The 20,752-nt window shown below is 52.1% G+C and overlaps 3 protein-coding genes across 10 annotated transcripts in view; 1 reads left to right on the top strand and 2 right to left on the bottom strand.

Annotated features, from left to right (window-relative positions):
* The first annotated feature begins 342 nt into the window (after positions 1-342).
* LOC113996447 (ras-related protein Rab-17) lies at positions 343-4,151 on the top strand. Its single transcript, XM_039378848.1, has 6 exons — positions 343-388; positions 1,173-1,332; positions 2,328-2,479; positions 2,894-3,019; positions 3,203-3,296; positions 3,674-4,151. Exons 1-6 carry the CDS (start codon positions 353-355, stop codon positions 3,784-3,786), a joined length of 681 nt encoding a protein of 226 aa, XP_039234782.1. The 5' UTR covers positions 343-352; the 3' UTR covers positions 3,787-4,151.
* An 820-nt stretch (positions 4,152-4,971) lies between these two features.
* Positions 4,972-5,746, bottom strand: LOC113996477 (prolactin-releasing peptide). Of its 2 annotated transcripts, none has more exons than XM_027737557.2 (2): positions 5,420-5,746; positions 4,972-5,163 (listed from the first exon to the last, which is right to left on the bottom strand). In XM_027737557.2, exons 1-2 carry the CDS (start codon positions 5,532-5,534, stop codon positions 5,006-5,008), a joined length of 273 nt encoding a protein of 90 aa, XP_027593358.1. In that variant the 5' UTR covers positions 5,535-5,746; the 3' UTR covers positions 4,972-5,005. The 2 variants fall into 2 exon arrangements, with proteins under 2 accessions (XP_027593358.1, XP_027593359.1); XM_027737558.2 differs by having other exon boundaries at positions 5,435-5,746.
* A 2,605-nt stretch (positions 5,747-8,351) lies between these two features.
* MLPH (melanophilin) overlaps positions 8,352-20,752 on the bottom strand; it is a 28,306-nt gene continuing 15,905 nt past the window's right edge. Inside the window, exons 9-17 of one of the 7 annotated variants that reach the window (XM_027737546.2) lie at positions 19,661-19,744; positions 17,641-17,832; positions 15,160-15,354; positions 13,125-13,280; positions 12,925-13,017; positions 12,650-12,715; positions 12,445-12,523; positions 10,780-10,877; positions 8,352-10,382 (exon numbers count right to left, since the gene is read on the bottom strand). In XM_027737546.2, coding sequence (XP_027593347.1) covers positions 10,356-10,382; positions 10,780-10,877; positions 12,445-12,523; positions 12,650-12,715; positions 12,925-13,017; positions 13,125-13,280; positions 15,160-15,354; positions 17,641-17,832; positions 19,661-19,744 — 990 coding nt within the window. In that variant the 3' untranslated portion in view covers positions 8,352-10,355. The remainder of the gene's footprint in view (positions 10,383-10,779; positions 10,878-12,444; positions 12,524-12,649; positions 12,716-12,924; positions 13,018-13,124; positions 13,281-15,159; positions 15,355-17,640; positions 17,833-19,660; positions 19,745-20,752) is intronic. The other 6 variants (XM_027737547.2, XM_027737548.2, XM_027737550.2 and 3 more) reach the window with 6 other exon arrangements.

Here is a 20,752-nt window from a genome sequence, read left to right as displayed (position 1 = left end):
TGCAGGTCCTGGTCTTGCTCTCTGGCTGACCAGGGCTTTCTTCCACATGGAAGGAAGCACCCCATTCCATCAGTGCTCATCCTGGCATCCTGTTCAGTTCAACACCCCACGAGCCTTCATCTTCAGGCTCTGCATGAACTTCCTTCTCTCATTTATAACTGTTCACATGAGTATTTTTGGAGGAGGAGCTCTGTAAGGAGGAACCAAGGCAAACCAAGACAGTGTTATTTGCTGCCCTGTGCTGGCAGTTCCCACCAAGAGCAGGGCACTGTCGCTTCCTTGACCTCAAGGCTGGGAGGAGGAGACACGTGCCACCCAGGAGGGCTCCCACCGACCATCCTCTTCCCAGGGTATGGCCAAAACTCTGCAGCAGCTTTCTCGGAGTCAGGTTTGAGATAACCACTGTTATTCTGGTCTATGTTCCCCTGCCATCCCTGGGCACAGTGTAGCTCCATCTGAAGTGGGGCGGAGTCGCGCTCTGTGCTGACATAGTCATGAGGTGTGAGACTTCATGGGCTTGGTCTGTCTGGGGGTTCTTTACCATGGTGCAAGAGCATGTGCCATCTGCTTTGTGTGCTGCTGTCCTCAGGGGTGCTTGAGCCAGGTCCTCTTGCTCCTGCTTTTTCAAGCAACTTGCTGACTCAAAGCAGGGCTACCACAAAGCCCATCAGATCCTGAGGTGCCGAGTCATTCCCTGGGCAGTGTCCTTAGCAAGCTGGTAGCAGCATCACCTCCATGCCTGAGCTGGGCTTTCCTGGTATAACTTATAACCAGCACCCACAATAAATGTAGAACATCAGCCTAAACTCTTCAGCAGCACTGTGGTGAGAAAGGTGGGCTCGAGAGCAAGGCACAGCCATGAGTGATGTCCCTCTGCCATTAACTTCCCCCAGCATGTCCTCTTAAAGGAGACACGCCAAATTTAGTCTCCTTGTCTACATCCAAGAAGGCTTCTTGCATCGATTGTTCCTTCCTAAAGATCTCCACCTTCTGGTCATAACTGACAGTGGCAGATGCTTTGATATATTAGATTTGATTCAGGATATTAATGATTTTATTCCAGCCTATTTTGAGGTTAAACCCCACCTGTCCCCCTGGCACCAGTCAGGACCTGATGCAGGAGGCTGGGATCAGTTGCAGATGTACACTGAACAGAGTTGGTTTCATTGCAGGCCATGGCACAGGAAACAATGCCAGGCGCCTCCCTGGAGGGGAGTCATCCCACCTACACGTACAAGGTGGTTCTGCTGGGCAGCATGTCGGTGGGGAAGTCAAGCCTGGCCTACCGATACGTGAAAAATGACTTCAGGGAGTTCCTGCCAACCGTGGGCTGTGAGTGAGTGGCTTTAACTGCTTGATGGCTCTGGACAAGACACCAGGCCTGATGCACTTCCTTGAAGCAGGGTGGGATGGAGAAGAACTGGTTGGTACATCTCACAGTAGCACAGACCCACTTCTGAACATGATACAGATTTGCCCAAGAGCCAGACCTTCCCCTTCACATCTCTGCAGACCATTTGCTCAGCACCAGGCTGTAAGCAGAGCCACATCCATATCACACAAGTATGGCTTGGTGCTGCTTTTTAGAGGCAGATGAGCAGCAAACTGAGTGAAACCTGGAATTCAAACTGTACAGCCCATCTGCTCTTTGCACGCTTGGTCCTGTGCTGCCCTCCCAGCTATTTAAGACACCCCAGGAGGGTCTCATAGAATGGTTTGCATTGGAGGGCATCTTAAAGATAATCTAGTTTCAATCTCCCCTGCCTAGGTCCTACAGCATCTAGACATTATAGATGTTCCTTTTACATGATGTACCTGGCTTTTGCCTAAGAAGGCACAGCAGGCACAGAGGCTGCAGTCCCACCTGTATCTGCAGAGCTGGTGGAGGAGAGCAAAGTGCCATGGAGCTTCTCCCCATCCCTCTGCCATGGCTGTGGCTGGTCTACAGGCAGCCATCTGCTCCCTGGGAACAGAGATGAAGGCTCACCCTCCAGTGTGAGCCCTTTCAGTGGATATTCCTATTCAGAGCTCTCACAGGTCTGACCCACCAGCAAGGTGGTGGTGCCTCTCTGTCTGGGGTCTGTTCTGCAAAGCTCAGAACTATCTGCCATCAAACCTGGTGTCCACCCAAGTCTGCTGTCAGGAAGGGCTCCCAGCCTTGCAGCACATCATCCCATCAATGGTACCAGTGATTACGAGAAACCCACCCCAACTTTGCGCGTTAGAACATTGTTACCAACCCTCGGGATGGGTTTGACCTCACAGCAGCAGACTTAAGGTATCTCCTGTCACTGCAAGTGAACATGTACCCTGCATCTTGCTTGCAGGCTCCTTCTTCACACGCACACACAACCTGGAGGCAGCCACCGTCAAGTTTGAGATCTGGGACACGGCAGGCCAGGAGAAGTACCAAAGTGTCTGCCACCTCTACTACCGGAATGCCCACGCTGCTCTCCTTGTTTATGACATTGCTAAGAAGGTAAGGCAGGGGATGCTCGTTCCATCCATGCCATGCTGCAGCACACTGGTGGGGCAGAGATGTCCAGATGATGGTGTTTGTCCTTTGCAGACCAGAAAGCAGTACATGAGCACCACCTGAGAAGGTGAACATTCCACCTGGGACTTGTCAGGGGCTGCCCCTGCCCATGCAGGACCATGCCACTACCCTGGGATGATTTCTGCTGCCACGCAGAAAGGGTGCATCCCATCCAAGGTGGATTTATGCCTGAAGGTGTTTGAGAGCTGGTGACCTGTTTTTCTGAGAGAGGGCAATCACTACTTCCCCACCACACCTCTTCCACCTTTGGTTTGGTGCCACCCATTCAGCTTTGTCTGAGACAAAGGGATTAAATCAAAACCAGATCACTGAGCGGTTTTGTCTCCATTTCTCCAGGAAACACTCAAGAAAGCAAAGCTGTGGGTGGAGGAGCTGGAGAAGAAATTCCTCCCTGATGAAATTGTCATTGCTTTGGTGGGCAACAAAACAGACCTTGCTGCTGAGCGAGAGGTCACCACTGAGGTGAGTGCCTGTGGTTCCCTCATCACCCCCTCACCAGCAAGCACTGGGATATGTCCGAGGAAAGCCAAGAGTTTAAAAGGTTTTCAGACACCTCCAAAATCTCTGTACAATTACTGACCCACCATAGCCAAAAAAGCAGCCACAGAAGAGGCTGGGGTAATAACTCTGCTTGTCTCCACTTAGGAGGGGGCAGAGTTTGCACGGATAAAAGGCCTCCTGTTCATGGAGACATCTGCAAAATCCAACCATCAAGTAAATGATATCTTCATGGCCATAGGTGAGTCATGTGATGGGTCTAGGTGAGAGCAGAAGCAGGTGAACCACGGCCCCAAGCCCCTGCAAAGCTGATCCCCTTCACTGCTCCTGCTTGCCACTGAGATCTTCTTCCCAGCCAATCCAGCCTGTGCCACCCCTTAAGGCAGAAGGATGGACAGATCCATCCCAGGATACTCCAGTATCAGAGATGGCTTTCAGGCCTTTTCCCAAAGCCACAATTTTATTTTGCTTTAGTATCCAATCTGGGTGTAATGGTGTCCCCAGCTTAGCTATTTGGGGAACTGTGGGATGGTCCCCTGGGGTGGGATGGTGTGGCCATCGCACCCCACACTACCAGCAGGGGAAAAGAGCCCTTTCTTGCCTTATGTTTCCTCCTAGTCCAAGAGCTCCTGCGTCGGGAAAAAGAGAAGGCATCTGCCCCATCCCCACACAAGAGATCAACAATTGACCTGAAGGAGGGCACGCCAGAGAGGAGGTGCTGCTGGCTCTGAGGACATGCAACTCTGGACCTCAGCCATGACTGGATGAAGTCTCCACGAGGAGCAGTGGGGACTCAGAAGTGCAGAAGCAGCTCAGCCTGACCACCCTCCCCCTTAAAGCGAGTTCAGAGCCCACCCCGGGTGCACAGGGCCTCTTCAACCCTCTAGCACTGTCTTCACCCGAGAGCTAAAGCACAGGGTTTTCTTCCACCAAGCTTCCACTTCCAGAGAAGAGCACAACCTGCTAGCAACACTACCACCAACCCTGACTGGTGACATCCCCCCACCCCAGCTGCACATCACCTCCTCCATCTCCCTTTCCATCTGAAAAGGGAGGGTTTAGCTTTCCAGAGCAAAGCAGGTGCATTCTGGGGACTTCACACTCAGGCTGCAAATAAAGAGAATAGTGCCCTGAAGGTGCGTTACTTTTCCCTGTCCTGGATGTCAGCCTGCAGGTGGGGAAGCTTAGAGGTGGCAGGGACCAGAGCCAGTGCTCCCTCACCCCATCTAACCCCTAGTGGGTCACAGCCCATCCTTGGGAGAAATCACAGATTTATTGCCAACATAAGAGCCAGAATGGGGCCAAACCAAACAAGTGGTGTCTCAGTACCCCGTGCCTTCCAGGGCCTCCCCTTTACATATTATGAGTTAGATATGGGAATGCACCTTGGCTGGAAAAGGATTAAAAAACACCTGTGCTCTCTCCAAAGGCAGCAGCACTCACCTTGTCTGCAGGGCAGTAACCTCTGAGTTTTCGGGGTATGGCCTGAGAGCAATGCCAGGCAGCAAACACCCTTGAAGACCTTCCCCGTGCAGGGGAGGTTATCTTACCCCTGAGGACCAACCACCTCAGCACCCCACACCAGCCAGGACACTCACCTGTGGTGCTTCCCCAGGGCTGAGCCATCCCAGAACAGGACAAAAGCCCATCCTCTGAAAAAAGGCTGATTTGCTCCCTCTTCTCGCCTAAATCCCCTTTGTTAGGGCAGCTGGGAGACATTAGGTGCTAATTGCCACTCCTGTACCCCATCTGCTCCCTCCCCTTCCCAAAATTAACCCTTCCCTCCCCGAACTACACTAGACCCTCAGTGCTGGGCTGTGACGAGACCAGCAAATTTTGGGGTCACACTCTCCACCCTGCATCCCCCACGTCCCCCTCATGCTGCGTTTTGGAACAGAGAGGCTGGGACACAGGGATGAGAGGAGAAGGGGTTTTATTGTCAGCTTCAGTTCAAGGGTTCCGCTCCTCCCGGGGAGGGTGGGGGGCTGCACAGGCTCGCTGCCGGCCCCCCATGGGGTGGGTGCCCTCGCCCAGGGCTTGCCGCCTCCCAAACCGCCCCACCGGCCTGATCCCGCGTCCCGTGTACCAGGAGGGGTCGATGTCCGGGTCTGCAAGGGAAAAGCCGAGGAACCATCAGGGGGTAATGGGGGAGAGGACAGGGCGTTTCACCCGTGGGTGGGGGGATGATAACCCAAGGAGAGCAGGAAAGGGGAAAGAGAGGGATAAAAGCTCTTGCAAAGGCTGTTTCAAAGCAAACCTTTGCTTTTGTATCGTTACACCCCCTCCTCGCCCCCAAAAATGCGGCTGAGTCTGAGGATGCAGAGGGGGCTGGAAGCAGGGTGTTGATTGGGGGGACTCCCTTACTCATGTTCTCCTTACTCCTGATTTCCATGGAGCGCTGGAGGATGCGGCCGTAGGCGACGGGCAGGGTCAGGCAGGCGAGCAGCAGGCACAGGAGGCAGGTGGCCCCCAGCTTCATCCCCAGCACTTTCCGCCCGCAGTGGCTCGGCCCCGAAGTCTCCTGGCCCCCGGCACTTCACGCCACAAAGACGGTGGCCTCCGATGCGGCTGTGGGAGGGAAGGGATTTGGCTGTTGATGTGTGTCCCTATCACGGTATCCCTGGGCAAGCAGCGATGCAAAGCACTCGGGAGAACTGGATCAGAACTCGGGGGTTTTGCTGGGGCTGATACTTTTGGGAAAGTATCCCCTCCAAACATGAGTTGTGCAAACCTGATGTTCATTAAAACAGGTTTTGGTCCTAGCCTAGTGCCTTAGGTCAGGCCTGACAGAGTTCCCGGTGCAGCACGGGATCCCACAGCCTGGGTGATGGGGAGAGGAGCCACCACCAAAGTGCAGGGCTGGCTGCACCAATCAAAGGCTGCAGAGCCTCAAATGAGGTTTGCTGCTGGATGCTGGGGGATGCATGAATGGACCACGGTCACCTCTGCACCCTGGGCACCCACCCCTGGACCTGGCTGCCGAAATGGAAACCCGGGAACACCCTGTAACCTACTCCAGGGCACTGAGGGGATGAGCAGGAGCGTGCACGGCTGAGCAATGGGCTTGATTTCTGCCAGGGCGAGGGGGGCAGAAGCGGGAGAGCTGGGTGAGGCAGGACACGGCGCGGGTGTGGCGGCAGCTTTGATTCCAAGGACTTTTGCAAAGGAAAAGTTTGCAGCGTGCTGAGCAGGAGGCAGATTGGGCTCCTGCGAGCTCAGGTTTGCTGCGGCCACCAAATTTTTGGAACCCCCCAGCCCGGTCGCACAGACGCAAGGACAGACACACGGAGAGGCAAAGCAGGGCTCAAAAGCGTCATGAGAGGGAGAGAAAAGCGTGGCTCCCGCCGCCGGGGCTGCACTTACCGTGGAATGGCGAGGCGAGGTGCCCGGCTGCCGTCCCGCTGAGCCAAGTGGCTGCTGTCTGAGCCGGAGTCCCCTCCGGTCGCTGTTTTTATGGCCGGTTTCGTGCTGATGTCAGAGGCGAGTCCTGACAGGGACCGAGCCGGGGCATCTCCCCTCCCCGCTGTCCCCTCTCATCAAATCAGCACAGGGATTTTCATGACTCAGAAGGGACCAGCATTTTATCTTCCGCTGGCTGAGGAAGATAGTTTGGGAATATGTTAATCCCTGTCCTCGACCCAGGGTTATTTTGGACAAGGGGAAGTTTTCTGGTCCATCACCCCCCCAGCGCCCACTGCGGGGAGGGGGAGGATCTGTGGTTCACGCTGCCCTGAAAGCTGAGTTACCAGTGCAACTCCACCACAGGATTCACACTGGGTACCTTTCTCCATCACTTTCCCTCCCCCAAAAAAGCTGCTTTAAAGAAATCAGAACATTAAATGCAGAGAAGAGGGGAAGACAACTTGCTGGGGCACTCGGGTTGTCAGAAATGGGTTTGTCCTCATGGCATGAGGGCTTCAAATCCCCTGCTTTCCCTTCCTTCCCCCCCCCCACCCTTTTTAAATGGGTTTAAAAGATTTCTGACTATGTTCTGCTGGATGTGACACTGAAGAAGCCATCTCATGTCCTGAGCACAGAGGGTTTAGTTGGTATCCCCAGGCAAAACTGGGACCAGAGACATCCTGAAACAGGGACATATTTCTGTTGGCAGGATGGTGAAGACACTGTCACTAGTGGGGTGAGGGCAGGGGGCAGGTCTCTGTCTGCCACCCCCACGTGGGGCTGGCATTGCCCTGGGGCAGGTCTCCATCTCATATGGTTGTCAGCTCCAATGCCTGAGCACAGCAGTGTTGGGGACAGGTGACAGGAGCAGCAAGGGACACAGGGTGATTGCCACAGAGTTGTTGCAAAGGCAGGGAAAGGGGTAAAGAGATATATAAACCCCCCATGGAAACCCACACCCTGGGCTCAGCAGGTCTCTCTCTACCCCAGGGTTGCTGCTATTATTTAATACAGATTTAAAGCAACCCCTCAAACTGGGCTTGTGTTTCTTGTGGCTTCAGCTGCCAGACTTGATTCGGGGTGTCCATGCAAGTTGGAGCAGTGCATTTATTTCAGGATCAGCCTCTCCTTACCCCTACCCTGTGCATCCCCTTTGCCCACCTGGCTTCACCACTGGGTACCACTAACCCACAGTCTTCACACCTGTGGCTCTGTGACCAGTATCTGACTATTCATATTGCCATCCTGATCAGAACCATCTGCCTCTGTTCTGCTTCAGTGCTGCTGATTCAATTCCTGTCTGCTTTAACTGGCTAGTTTTAAAGCAAGGACTGCACAGATTGGTTAAAGGAAAGGATGGACATGGACCCGCTGGAGTGAGTCCAGAGGAGGCCACAAATATGCTCCAAGGGCTGGAGCCCCTCTGCTCTGGAGACAGGCTGGGAGAGCTGGGAGTGTTCAGCCAGGAAAAGAGAAGGCTCTGGGGAGACCGGAGAGGCCCTTCCGGTGCCTAAAGGGGCTCCAGGAGAGCTGGAGAGGGACTTTGGACAAGGGCCTGGAGTGACAGGACAAGAGGGAATGGATTCCCACTGCCAGAGGGCAGGGTTAGATGGGATATTGAGAAGGAATTCTTCCCTTTGAGGGTGGTGAGGCCCTGGCACAGGTTGCTCAGAGAAGCTGTGGCTGCCCCATCCCTGGAAGTGTTCCTGGCCAGGTTGGATGGGGCTTGGAGCAACCTGGGCTAGTGGAAGGTGTCTCTGCCCATGGCAGGGGGGCATGGAATGAGATGAGTTTTAAGATCCCTTCCAACCCAAACCCTTCTGTGATTCTATGGAAAGAGAGAGGAACCTTTGCTTGAGTGAGCTAAAAGAACAGACACAGGAAAATGAGTCGATGGTTCTGGACACAAAATTGGCTTTATTGCATGATTTAGTATACATATATAAAATCTCTAGACAGAAAGATGGGTCAGAAAACCAACAGAGAACTACAGCCTGAACGATGCCTTAGTTTGCACTGCTGAAGCTCACCATGAGGATTTCTTTACAGGGTCAAGTGTGGAAGGACTTGAGTTATGGCTGAAACCAGACACAGCAAGAGATGGAGTTGGGGCAGAGGCTGAGCCCTGACACCAGAAGGCTGGGTGCAAAGCCCCCGAGTCTTGGTGGAGCTCCCTTCTGCCAGCAAGGAGCTGACATCCCAGCACCGAGGCCAGCGGAGCAGCAAGAAATGTACCCATTAACGCCACGGTGTCTGGGAAAGTTTCTGCCACAGCAGAGATTTGCACTTACCCTTTTGAGTGTCAGGACAGAAGGATTTAATTTTAAATTAAGAAACTGGTTTTGTTTCCATCTGGGAAGCCCAGACTATGGACTTACAAGACTGCTCTGGGATGACCACAGGACCAATTTCTAGGCAGTTAGCAGTTTCTAGACAAAGCCAACATATGTGTTACTTGCATGATAATTCATCCTACTGCTCATAATTAAAGTGGTTTTAGCTCAGATGCACAGGAATTGCCTAAAGGGTCCAGCCTGAGTGGCCATTGATGGGAATCTGTCAGCATTGGTCTGACATTCGCCCTCTGGCTGCGAATGATCCTCTCCCCATCAGCCACTGTGGAAGGAGAGAGGCAGGGAGGGAAGGATGGAGGTGAGGGCTATACAGGATAGGGACCAACAGGTACCAAGCAAAAAAACTCTTCCAAAGTGACCTGTAAGAGAAACCAACCCTCTTCCCATCCCAATACCCTGGGCATGGAGATGGGGCCAGGCACTGATCCACGGGGGTTAATGGATGTGGGGAATTAAATATTGGAGGAAAACGAACATCTTGGAGCATCTGGGAGGGTGTTACCAATGCCACTGTCACCTGGCAGGAGCCCAGGGCCACTGCAGCCCCCGAAGGTCATCACAGCTCCTCCAAAGGATGGGATGGTCCTAACAGATTCTACAATGCCATCATCAGGGACAGGGGACATGCTCATCCACAGAGTGCATCTTGGCATGGGCTGACCCCTCTGCAGAGCAGAGAAGCACCTACACTCTGCTTGCTGGAGTTCTTCTATATATCTTGCTGATATAACCTCACATGGAGAGGAGGGATCTTTGAGAGCTGGAAAAGCAAACCAATACCCAACAAGCTCTCCATCATTTCTTCCACCTTCCTTGCCAACACCTCCTGCAAGCCTCGCCTCACTCACGTCCCCAGATGGTCACACTCACTTCAGGCATGGCAGCGAGAAGCCTCAGTGGGTGTTTGCATGGCTTGGTGCAAAGATCTGTTGGCCAAGTGCTCCCTGGGAGGGAACCAGCACTGCTCTCAACCTCCTTTGCTGCTCAGGGAAGGGAAGCAATGCTTCCAGGGACATGGCAGGGAGCTGGGACCAGCACCACGCTGCGAATCCCAGCACTGGGATTCCTGGGTCCCTACTCTACCTGGGGTACCCCAGGGGCATCCTCCACCCCACTGTCAGTTCCTGTCCCTGCTCACCACCAGCCTGGAAAAGAGCAGGGACAGGCACTGACAGCTTTTACCAAGTGAGGGCTGTGCCACTGCTCCTGGTCCCTGTGCTGAATGCCACGCTGACATCCAGCTCCCTCCTCTGGTCCCTTTGGTTGACCCGGTACCCAAGAGCTTCCCAAAGCCAAGGTCTCATGCCTGCATCCTCCCAGGGAAGCCCCTGGCCACGTGAATGCACCCCAGTGCCTTGCAGCACCCCAGCAGCTCCCAGGGAGACCTCCTGCCCATGGCCTTTGGCTTCATTTCTGTCCAGGGTTTCAAAGAGAGAAGGGCATAGGAGAAGGAGGAGAAAGTGTTGCGGGGAAGGCGGTGAGAGGCTTTGCGCTGAGGTCTTGTATCATCACTGAAATGCGGTAGCAGGAAGGTTCCCCTCTCCTCAGGACAGGTGGGTCATCACAGGCTTCTGCAAGGCACAAGGAGAAACCTCAGCTCACCACTCACTGTGCCTATGCCCTGAGCCACCCCAGGTGACAAGGACAGTGTGCTCCTTGTCCCCTCTAGCTGCCACTGCATGGAGCAAGGACCTGCCCCATCCCATGGACCACGCAGGCAGCAGGAATTCGAAGATGTACATCTTTTTTGGTCCCCCCACACTGGGGCTCGTGACATCCCAGACCTCAGGGGGTGATGCCCAGGTGTGCCTGCCCACCAGTCAGCATGGTGAGACCAATGCTGGGAGCTGGGCGCTCCACCGGCTTGAGGAGAGTGTGGGGAGGGACAGGTCCCTCTGTGAAAGCCCAGGGAGGCAGGTCCCACATGGAATCCAGGCCAGCAGCCCTTCTGGGTGGCTGGGTCCGTACCGCAAAGAGCCTCTCCACTCTCCTGTTCTTCCCGTTGGGGTTTCTCTGCGTCAGGGAACCACGGTAAACAGAGTTGCGGTCAAAGGAATCATCAAAACCTGTAGAGAACAAAGAGAGATGGGGAGAAGCTCTTCATCCACCTCACCAGACGTTTTAGTTACCCACCAAGTCATTTGGGGTTTACTAATCCCCTGCTGACTGTGGGTTTGGATGCATCATGGCACTTCCCTCTCCAGGAAGGTGATGGGAAGCCCTTTGATAACAAGGAGACAAGAGTTGCTGCTACTCAGGTTCCTAGAGCACTGTGTGAGCTGGGTCAGCCTACCAGCAGTCAGGACCTCTGCTCTGGAAAGCTCTGCCTGCCTACAAGGAGCTCTCACACCACCCAAGCCTATGACACTCTCTTGACCTACTAAGTCCTCTCCTCTCCTCTCTGTGACCAGGTTCCACCAGCTGCACCTTTTTAGGCCCAACTTTTCAAGTCATTGGCCTGCAGGGAGGGCAGTCAGGAGACCAAGTCACCCCATCACCCAGCCCAGGCAGAGGGGATTAGGTTTGCCTGGTGACGTCTGTCCCAATTGCACATCCCTCCATCTCCTCACAGGGCTGACGTGTCCCACGGGCTGCCTTTATCTGCCTGTCCTTTGCAGGAAGGAGAGCAGATGACTCCTGAGCATGAGGACAAGGAACCTTTCCACCTACCAGCCTCAGCTTAGGAAACAGCACTGTTAATTGTGTGAATGGGGGAAATGCTATTTCACCTCTGCATTAAATAATCTTTTCCCCCTTCCCTCCCTTCATCTTCCATTATCTGGAAGGAGAGCCGCTCTTTCTGTCTTTAAGCTTGTGAGTGTGATAAGAGAGAAATAGAAAAGTAATTTCCTAATCAGTCTCACTGATATTGGTCAGGATGAAACATTTCCAGTGATTGCCCCCCTACCACACAAGCTGCTGTGCCAAGTTTCAGGTCACAGTCTACTTTGAAGCTGCTGTTTGTCATAACTGGGCCCTGGAGGGCCTCTTGCCCCCCACCAGAGACCAGTGGCTGAGGCAGTTGGGCAACAGGGTTGAGATTTATAGTCATAGAATGGTTTGGGTTGAAAGGAACCTGAAAGCCCATCTTGTTCCACCCGCCTGCCATTGGCAGGGATACCTTCCTCCAGCTAGACCGGGTTGCTACAAGCCCTTTCCAACCTGGCCTGGAACACTTCCAGGGGTGGGGCATACCATCCAGGGAAGGATACGTTCTCCAGGATGGCCAAGCAAGGAAGAAATTGCTGTCAGAAGCGATGATGGGCTTAGGCGAGGCTTTGAGATCTAACAGCCCACAGGATGCCAGAGATGAAGTAACGCAGATGTCTCCCTGAACTCGGGTGGCCAGAGCCCAGGCTGCAGAGACAGCCCTGGTTCTTGGAGGACTGACCCACCTCAGCCTGACCTCTGCTTTCCCGTCACTATCCCTGATCCTGCCAACTGCTGTCCCCTTTCCACATTATCCATCACAGGTTTCCCCTGTGGCTGTCTGACTGGGAGGACGTGAGCACAGGGAAGGGGACCCCCATTGCAGACACACAGCTGGATGCAGAGAGAGGACCAAGCATCCCCCAGAGCCCAGTCCATCACCCACAGGTCCCCATCTCCCACAGGCAGAGCCATGCTCCTTACCTGTGATTTCCAGCGGACTGTTGAACCTCCTCCTGAACCTCTGCAGTCCGGGCATTGCCTGCAAGGGAAGGGGAGCAGCCTGCTGTGGGAAAGGGGACAGAAGGGCAGAGGTCCCCAGTGAGGCAACTGCTTTGAAAGCGGCAGTTGTCTCCAGGCTTAAAGCTGTGCCACATGCAAAGCCAGCACTGACTAAACACATACTCACTTTAATGTCATCCAAAGACTCCCCTGGACTGCTGCTGGCAGGACCGGGAGAGTGGAGGCAGGCAGCCTGCAGGCAGAGGAAGGGCAGAGGTTTCTTTGGGGGTGCAAGAGGAGGCAGACAGCTCGGTCTGCAGAGCCCCAGGCAGCAGGAAGAGAGCTGGGCACAGCTCAGCAAGCCAGGCAGCCCTTGGCAGCACCCAGAGGCAGCAGCAACAGCCCGGGGGAGCATGTACATCTCAGGGCTGGGACCTCATACCCACCATCCTCCATGCTCACCTGCCCACTTGACTTCTTCTTTGCCTTTTCCACCGACTTCACCGTCAGCCCCGCCGCAGACAGAGCCGCAATTCGGGATTCGATGTCTGATATCTTTAGAGGGAGGAAGAAAAACATACAGATGGTGGCTGGAGGATCCACCACTGGCTTTGTTTGCCATCAGTGGCTGGGCAAAGCACCTCTCAGAGCTAAGCCCTCACCTCGCTCTCTGCCTGCTGCACCTGAGCAGCAGCCGAGGCCACTTTGTCCTCCAGCTCTGACAGCTCTGAGTCAGTAGTGCCGCTGTGCTGAGCCCCTTCCTCAAGCTCCTTCAGGGTCTTCTCAAGCCTGTAGGTCTTTCCAGCAGTCAGGTACACCTGAAATATAGGAAGAAGAAAACCTGCATTGCAGAATCAACCTCCCTAGAGTTCTCCTCTCCTGGTGTGACTGCAGCCACAGATGCAACAGCTCCTGCCATTCTTATTTGACTGCCTTCTTGCCTTGCAGCACAGACAGTACCAGTCAGCTCTGACATGGCTTTTCATCTCATTTCCTCTCTTCCCCAGGCTTTTAGAGAGCAATTACCAATGGGGTGAAGTGGTAAAAGGCTCAACGGGAACACAGGAAGCACCAAAACTCAGTGACCTGCTTGAGGAGCAGCAGCATCTTTATGCCATGTGCTCAGAGGGAGGGCAGGTACCTGCAAACAAGCTCAGGCTGCCATGTCCTGTGATGGCAGAGAGCTGGGAAGGAGATAGACTGATTTTTCATATCTTCTCAGTCTATTTTAAGGGTGTCTGTGCTGCTGGGTTGCCTGGGGGCATGGTCAGCCTGCACTGTCCTCCCTTTGCTTCATAGAGAAGAAGGGTAAAAGGATCTATCCCAATAAACCCACTGCCACTTGCCTCCTTTTGGGCTGTTACAAGGACACAAGTCCAAGCAAAGCAGTTCAAGAAACACTAATATGTCAGTATGCAATCACATGAGATGATCAGATGGGGTTTGGTCACTGTTCTGCTGACTGGTCCCAATATGTCACTATTGCTAATGCAATTCCTGCTCCTCCAGCCCTATCTGCTTTACCCAGACTGGACATTATGCAAAACTGCCTGGCAGGAGTCCTCTGCATGCACTGAAGTACCAAGCATCCACCCAAATCACAGCAGCATATGTCCCAGAGGTCCCACCCACCCCAGTGCAAACCCTAAAGCCATATACCACTCGACCTGTGAGTCGTAGGGATTTGTTGTTGGCCCATCAGGCTCTCCCAGTGCCTCCAAGGCAGGTTACATGCCTTGGAGAGAAGAGAGTGGCCAGCCAGCTGTGACTCAGCCAGGATCCCTGAGGGAATGGCAGGATGACACACATCTCCCAGAGCCATTGTCTACCCATCCCTGTGCCAGCACTGACGGCAGCAGTACTAAGCCCAAAGTTCACATCCTGCCCAGCCCTATCCCCTCTCCCGGGAGCAGGGGAACCTCAAAACCTTCGTGCATGCAACCCTCTTCCTCTGGGATGCTGTATTTGGCCAAAAACCATCCAGGTGTTGCAGCTCCCTGCTTTTATTTGCAGGCTTTCCCCAGTGAGAGGTGAGCCACAGCACATGTTATAAAACCCTGCTCCCCCATTGCAGGACATTTCCTACAGCAAAACCCGGCCACCCAGATGGAGATTCAACTCTTTGAACCGTTTCTTTGGAGCTTGGTGCATGGCACTGTGGATGCAATCCATTTCCACAGGGAATCAATATATGTGGGTTTATAGCAGCTAAAAAAGCTGTCAGTGCTTCATAGTGTCACATAAACCTAGCAGGGGATCATGCTCTATATGTAGCCTTGTCACCTGCACGAGCCCATCAGCCCCAGGGACAGGCCAGCCCTAGCAAACAGGTAGGTCATGGTACCCTCGATGATGAAACACAGTGCTGGGAGGAACTGGAGAGAAATGGGACACAAGTCTTGCTGGAGCACAGGACTGTTGAAGTCCAGCAAAGCAGTGCTGCTACAGCAAGCTGGGGACTGTGCTCACCTCCTTCCCCGGGCACTCACCCAGGGGAACCAGGAACCAAGGAAAGGGAAACCCACAAGACAAGAGCACCTGCTCTTGCTGTTGTATCACCATTGGACAAGACCAGACTCTTTAATCCCTCTGCTGACCATCCTTTTAGTGCTGACCTACCCACTAACCAGAAATCTGGGGGGGGGGATTCCTCTACACTCCCACCCCCTGCTCGCAGAAAGTTCTCTTGAACCTTACGTTTTCCTCAAGCTCACGGTACGCTTCGGCCACCTCTTTCCCATCTCCCAGGCTGGGAAGCTGCCCTGCAGGGAGGGCACAGCCGCCGTTGCACTGGCTCTCTCCGTGCAACGACTCCCACACCGCTTTCTCCGTGGCGTTTATGGCTCTCAGCACTTTGGCCGTGATTTCGCTCAAAGCCTGAGCCGACGACCTCTGCGAACGCCCAGCACAGCCAAAGCGGAGGGTGGGAGCGGGGAAAAAATAAGGACGTTATTTTAATGTGGTGTACAAAACAGCACAAGTTGGGGGTGAAAGGGGCATCAGACCTTCAGGAGCTGTAGGTAGATGGAGAAGAGGTAATTAACGGGCTTACGCTGTTCCTGAAGGGCTCTCCACTGGAGACGGATGCGTGGCTAAAGCAGAGCTTTGATCTCAGCCCGTGCTTTCTGGAGGATGCCTCTGACAAAAGAAGTCATCTTGAAAGGCTTGGAAAAAAGGTTATCCAGGGATGTTTTGCTCACTGGAAGCGGTGCCACCGGAGCTATCTGACACCATCTGGCCACCTGAAGGCCTCTTGGTTACTCAGCAGTTGAGATCTAATTGCAGCATATTGCTTTACACTTCAGCGGGTCCGAGCAGGGATGCAAATAACTCCTTGAGTTTGTGGCAAAAGAATAAAAACAACCAAACCTCATAAAATGATTGTATTGCCACACTGCCAGAACTTGAGACTAAAGTCCTCTCTTCCCTCCTCAAGGAGCAGTGATGCCAATAATGCTCCTAAGTGCTGTTGGCTTGATGAGGTGCTAAGCACATGTAAAAATGGGCTGAAGAAACTCATCATCTCTCTCTCTCAACTGATAATTCCCTAGAAACCAAGGAGATGGGGGTGATATATGTGCCGGTGACAAAACAGTTGTGTTTACAACTGCACCTTATTACCAGGCAAGCTGTCCTGCAGAGAACCAGCTAACTCAGTCCAGATGATATTTTTATAATTTTATGGTGCCTTCACGGTACAATGGAGTTTTTTCACATTTTCCATTAGGATTGTGTGCTTTCATCACAGCATTCTCCAGTTAGAAGATTTCCTCCTGACTGGAGGAGACTTAAACAAAAAACCCTCAAAACCCAAACCAGGCTCTGGTATAAGGGAAGTTGTTAAAAAACATCCACGCCAACACAGCCTTTAATCAAGGCTGGTCCAGCTACATCACTGCAGACATTTCTAACTCAATACTCCCCCCTGCTTCAAAGGTGGGTTTGGGTGCAAAGAAAGTAGAAAATCTGAAGGATCCAGGCTTCATTTATGAGAATCAAGAATCTTACACTGATACCATACAAAGAACTGCCTGTTGTTTGAGGTTTGAGCCTCTGTCTGCTGCACATCAGCAGCTCACACAGGAGTTATGTTACCATTTATCTGCACTTAAATGGAAATGGTTATTAAGATGATGCACATCCTTCAATCTATGAGAAGTAGTTAAGTCTGGCTGCAACAATCATCTAAAAGCAGCCTTCAGGAAAAAGGAGGCAGTGAAGGATGCTGTGGGGTAAGGATGCAGCACATAGCTGATCCAGTGGCACAGCAAATGGTACCCAAAACCACCAGGTTTTGCACTGGCTGAGGAACAAATGCATACTGAAAGGAGGCCTCGTGGCACCATGAAAAAGTCATTGCAACCTCAGATGAAAGCAGTTTTACTGGAGAGGAGCAGCGTGGTGCCCACTCGCTTCCTTTGCTGCCAGTGACGGATGTGTCAGAACAACTCATGTGTACCCCTTCCACAGCCAAGGCAGAAGGGAAGGGATGAACAAATCAGCCTTTGTAGACCAAACAGGGAATGCTGACCTCTCCATTTGTGCTAAGGGATCATCTTGGGAGGCTCTGCACAACTGTAGACACACTGCATAGATGCTGTGATCCCTCCTCCTCTCCTGACGCACAGGTCACCCACCACATAGTAGGGGATAGGAGCCAGCACAGTGCTGTAAATACTGATCTGGCAGAGTGGAAGAGGGATAAGGGATTTAGGGACTCAGGAGCACTGACGGGTGTGGAAAAGACATTTCAGGCTGTAGCAGGTGCCTGACAAAGGCTGCTGGTATTAAATCATCACCAAGCTCTTCTCCCACCCCAAGGACTCTTCTCCATAAAGATGTCCAGGTCCTGGGACAACTCTAAGTAGATGTGGAGGTTGTGTACTTCTTCGTGACAGGCAGTAGCCTCTAAGAGGCTTTACTTTTGACTCTTGGATGAGACTGGGAGAGCCTACAAGGAGAACGGTCCAGATCCAACACCCTGGGACTTCCCAATCCCTCGACACTCTGTTAAAGCAGACAGCTGAGTCAGACACACCACGGCCCTGGGAGGCATCAAAGTGGAGGTGTGGGACAGAAGAAGAGTTTCACTATCATGGTGTAAAATCATAAACCACTGAGAGCAGAAGGAATCACAGATGCAGCCTGGAAAAATACAAGTGGGAGAACGCAGATTACCTTTTGAGCATCTCTGGCCATGTCATCGCTGGAGGAACTCATCTCTGGTTTCTTTGCTCTCTTCTTTTCTTCGTGCTTCTCTTCTTCAGAAGAGACTTCTTTGTCACTGATGTTGCTGGCTAACTCCTCCAGCTTCCTCTTCAACTCCTCCTCCTCGGCATCGGGATCAGTTTGGGACTCTGGGGCTGGAGACTGAAGGAGCAGAAGAAAGGAGTTGTGTGACAGCCTCCTGTGGTGGACAACAGGGCATTGCCTGGGTCCAGACACACTCACTGAGCAGAGGAGCTCGAGGAGTGGACAGATGGACTTTGCAACAAGAACTTGGAGCCCCTCTCCACACCTGTATTCCCGAGGAGCAGCCAGACTGCCCAGGGGAGCAGCGGAGACCAGCTCCACTCTGAGGAATACAAACCCTTGCTCTAAAGGTCCTTCATTCCCATTTTCTCCACACGCAGAACATCTTTATTTTGCCCTGTGGAAAACTGCCTTTCCCTCACCCTTAAAAAGGTATGCACTGGGGATTTGGGGCCAAAAATCACCACGTTTTCATTAGGAACCATGGTGTGGCTGGTAGCTCTGGGGGCAGAGATCACAGCGACCCAAAGACATGGTCCACCAGGGTGAGGGAAGCAGCCATGGGAATTGCCACTCCAAGAGGTAGCTTTCAGAGCCTCTAGATAATCTTATTTGCGATGAGAAACCATGAAGCAAATTTTCCTGTAGGACAGATGGCTTATTTCCACCTGGCCCGGTTATTAGGGGCAATTCATGGTACCCGGAGAAGAATCCTATTAAACTCCTAGGCACTGGAAGAGATCTCCAGAAGTTCCTGAACTCGCTGTCCCTTGCATTAAGATGGGAATACAATTACCTGCGTCATACCTGGTGGGTTTTTGTCTAAGCTGTTTTTAACAACCTTGAACAACAGCATCTGCAGCAGGCAATCTTTCTCCCAGGCAACCTATTCCAAGGCTCTGCTGTCCTTTCTACTGGAAATCTTCACTTAATACTTAACTCCAACCTGTCCCACAGCAGTCTAGACCCATTGCCTCTGCTCTGCTTTGCCCTAGATATGGGAATAAAGCATGGGAACCTGCCACCGTGTACATCTCCTACTCCCTTGGTCAGGCTTACTGACAGAAACACTGAATGATCACAAACATGGCCATCCCCCATTACGAATTTTAGAAAAAAAAGGAGAAATTGCATCGTTTCATCTGTGCCTAGAGGGGACCTCCCTGTAATTATCACCGTCCATTCTACTGAGCTGTCAGCCACCAGAGCGGTGATGGGTTCACACAAAGGAAAAGAGTGCATAGTCTAAAATCAGAAACCCAAAAATCAATGTTTAGCGGCCTAAGTATTCACACATTCTACATTGTTGCTCAGCTTTAACTTCATTTAGATGTTTTCTTCCAAGTTTTATGGCATGGTAAGACAAGGGCAGCTCAGAAAGGATGCAGAAATCCTCCTTGACTCAGATCTTATAGACACAATAACCAGATGATTTCCTCATAGGGACTAAACAAGTGTCCTGTGATTTCAAATGAGCTGTCACAGCTCTGTGGATGTACAGACACCCACCTAACGAAACTCCTGAAATTAGCATTTCATAAAGCATCAGCCTGAACCCCAGTTTTCCTTGTGCAGAAGGAGCAAGAACAGCACTGGCTTGCAAGGGGGTCTAAACGGGTTAAATTTGTCCTGCCATGCAATGTTTTCTGAGGCACTCCATCACCTGGAACTAGAGAACAGCCTCCAAGGCCAAAACAGAGACTAAACTCAAACAACCCAAGTCACTGTAGCACTTAGGTCCAGTGGTGGACTTGGCAGTGGTAAGTAATGGTTGGACTCAGTGATCTGAGAGGTCTTTTCCAACCTAAATATTTCTATGATTTCATCTATCCAGCTTTCTCCCTGCAATGCTGGCTGCTTCAGGGAAGCCTCTCAGTGATCAGAGGAGGGGCCCAGCACAACCCAAGCTCTCTCCTTGCAGAGCACCTTGGCTTTGCCCAGTTACCTTGTGAGAGTGCACCAGGATTTTTTCCTCCAAGCGGTTCAGAATGCGTTCGATTGCAGACATGCGAGTGTTGAGCTCATGAATCTAAAGGAAAGAAGGGAGAAAGAGAGAGAGAGAGAAAAGGAGTAGAGAACAGACCAGCCACCACTGCCAGGACAGTGAGAAAACAGTGTAACCAGCAGAAGAAAGCAAGCAGCAAGACACTGCCACCATGGACAGAGTTAAAAGACATTAAAAAACAATGTCTTAAAAAATAATATCTTTTAAATAGTGTCTTAAAAAATGTCAGTAACTTCCAGGAGAGCAACCTCTCCTCAAATCTGGAAAACTCAAAGCAATGGTGAGTACCCAGCACATCACAATTACCACCAAAGCTTTGATGCAGTGAATATAAAACCCCATCACCAACAAAAGCATCAAGCTGTAATAAAGCCATCTATCTTGCCATCATTCCCAAGCTGCCCCAAATTGAAGTCAACATCTGTTTTCACCTCCTACTAACATGTTTTTCAAGCTGTTATTACCCCATCAGCAGCCTGCCAACATAGTGCTGGAAAGGAAGAGGGAAGAGGGTAAAAATTTCCCATGAAAAATTCCAGGTAGAAAAACTACACCTGAAAGTTTTCCCCACCATTTTGAAATTTTCTGATTTCCCAATGCATCGGTTTAACCAGATGGTCTCTTCTCCCTTACTCTTCCAACTATAAAAAGGGGCATGGAGAGAAGAGCAGAGAAGAAAAAGACAGACGAAGTCCTGAAAAATCAAAGAGAAGTTACATTCTGTGCTCAAGAACCAGGACAAACCTCTGTGGTGAGGGTGGATTTGGATTAGATATTAGCAAGAAATTCTTCCCTGTGAGGGTGGTGAGGCCCTGGCACAGGCTGCCCAGAGAAGCTGTGGCTGCCCCATCCCTGGAATTGTCCAAGGCCAGGATGGACAGGGCTTGGAGCAACCTGGTCTAGTGGAAGGTGTCCCTGCCCATGGCAGTGGGATGGACTGAGATATTTTTAAGATCCATTCAAACCAACACAATTCTACAATCTATGATCACTGAAAACATTAAAGGAACTGCTTTTTTTCCCTTTTGAAAT

The sequence above is a fragment of the Pipra filicauda genome, unplaced genomic scaffold, assembly GCF_003945595.2.
Source record: "Pipra filicauda isolate LSUMZ 115617 unplaced genomic scaffold, ASM394559v2 scaffold149_size4050908_pilon, whole genome shotgun sequence".
Classification (NCBI taxonomy): Eukaryota; Metazoa; Chordata; class Aves; order Passeriformes; family Pipridae; genus Pipra; species Pipra filicauda.
Note: the sequence above shows the minus strand (reverse complement) of the source record. Positions and strands in the feature narration are given on the sequence as shown.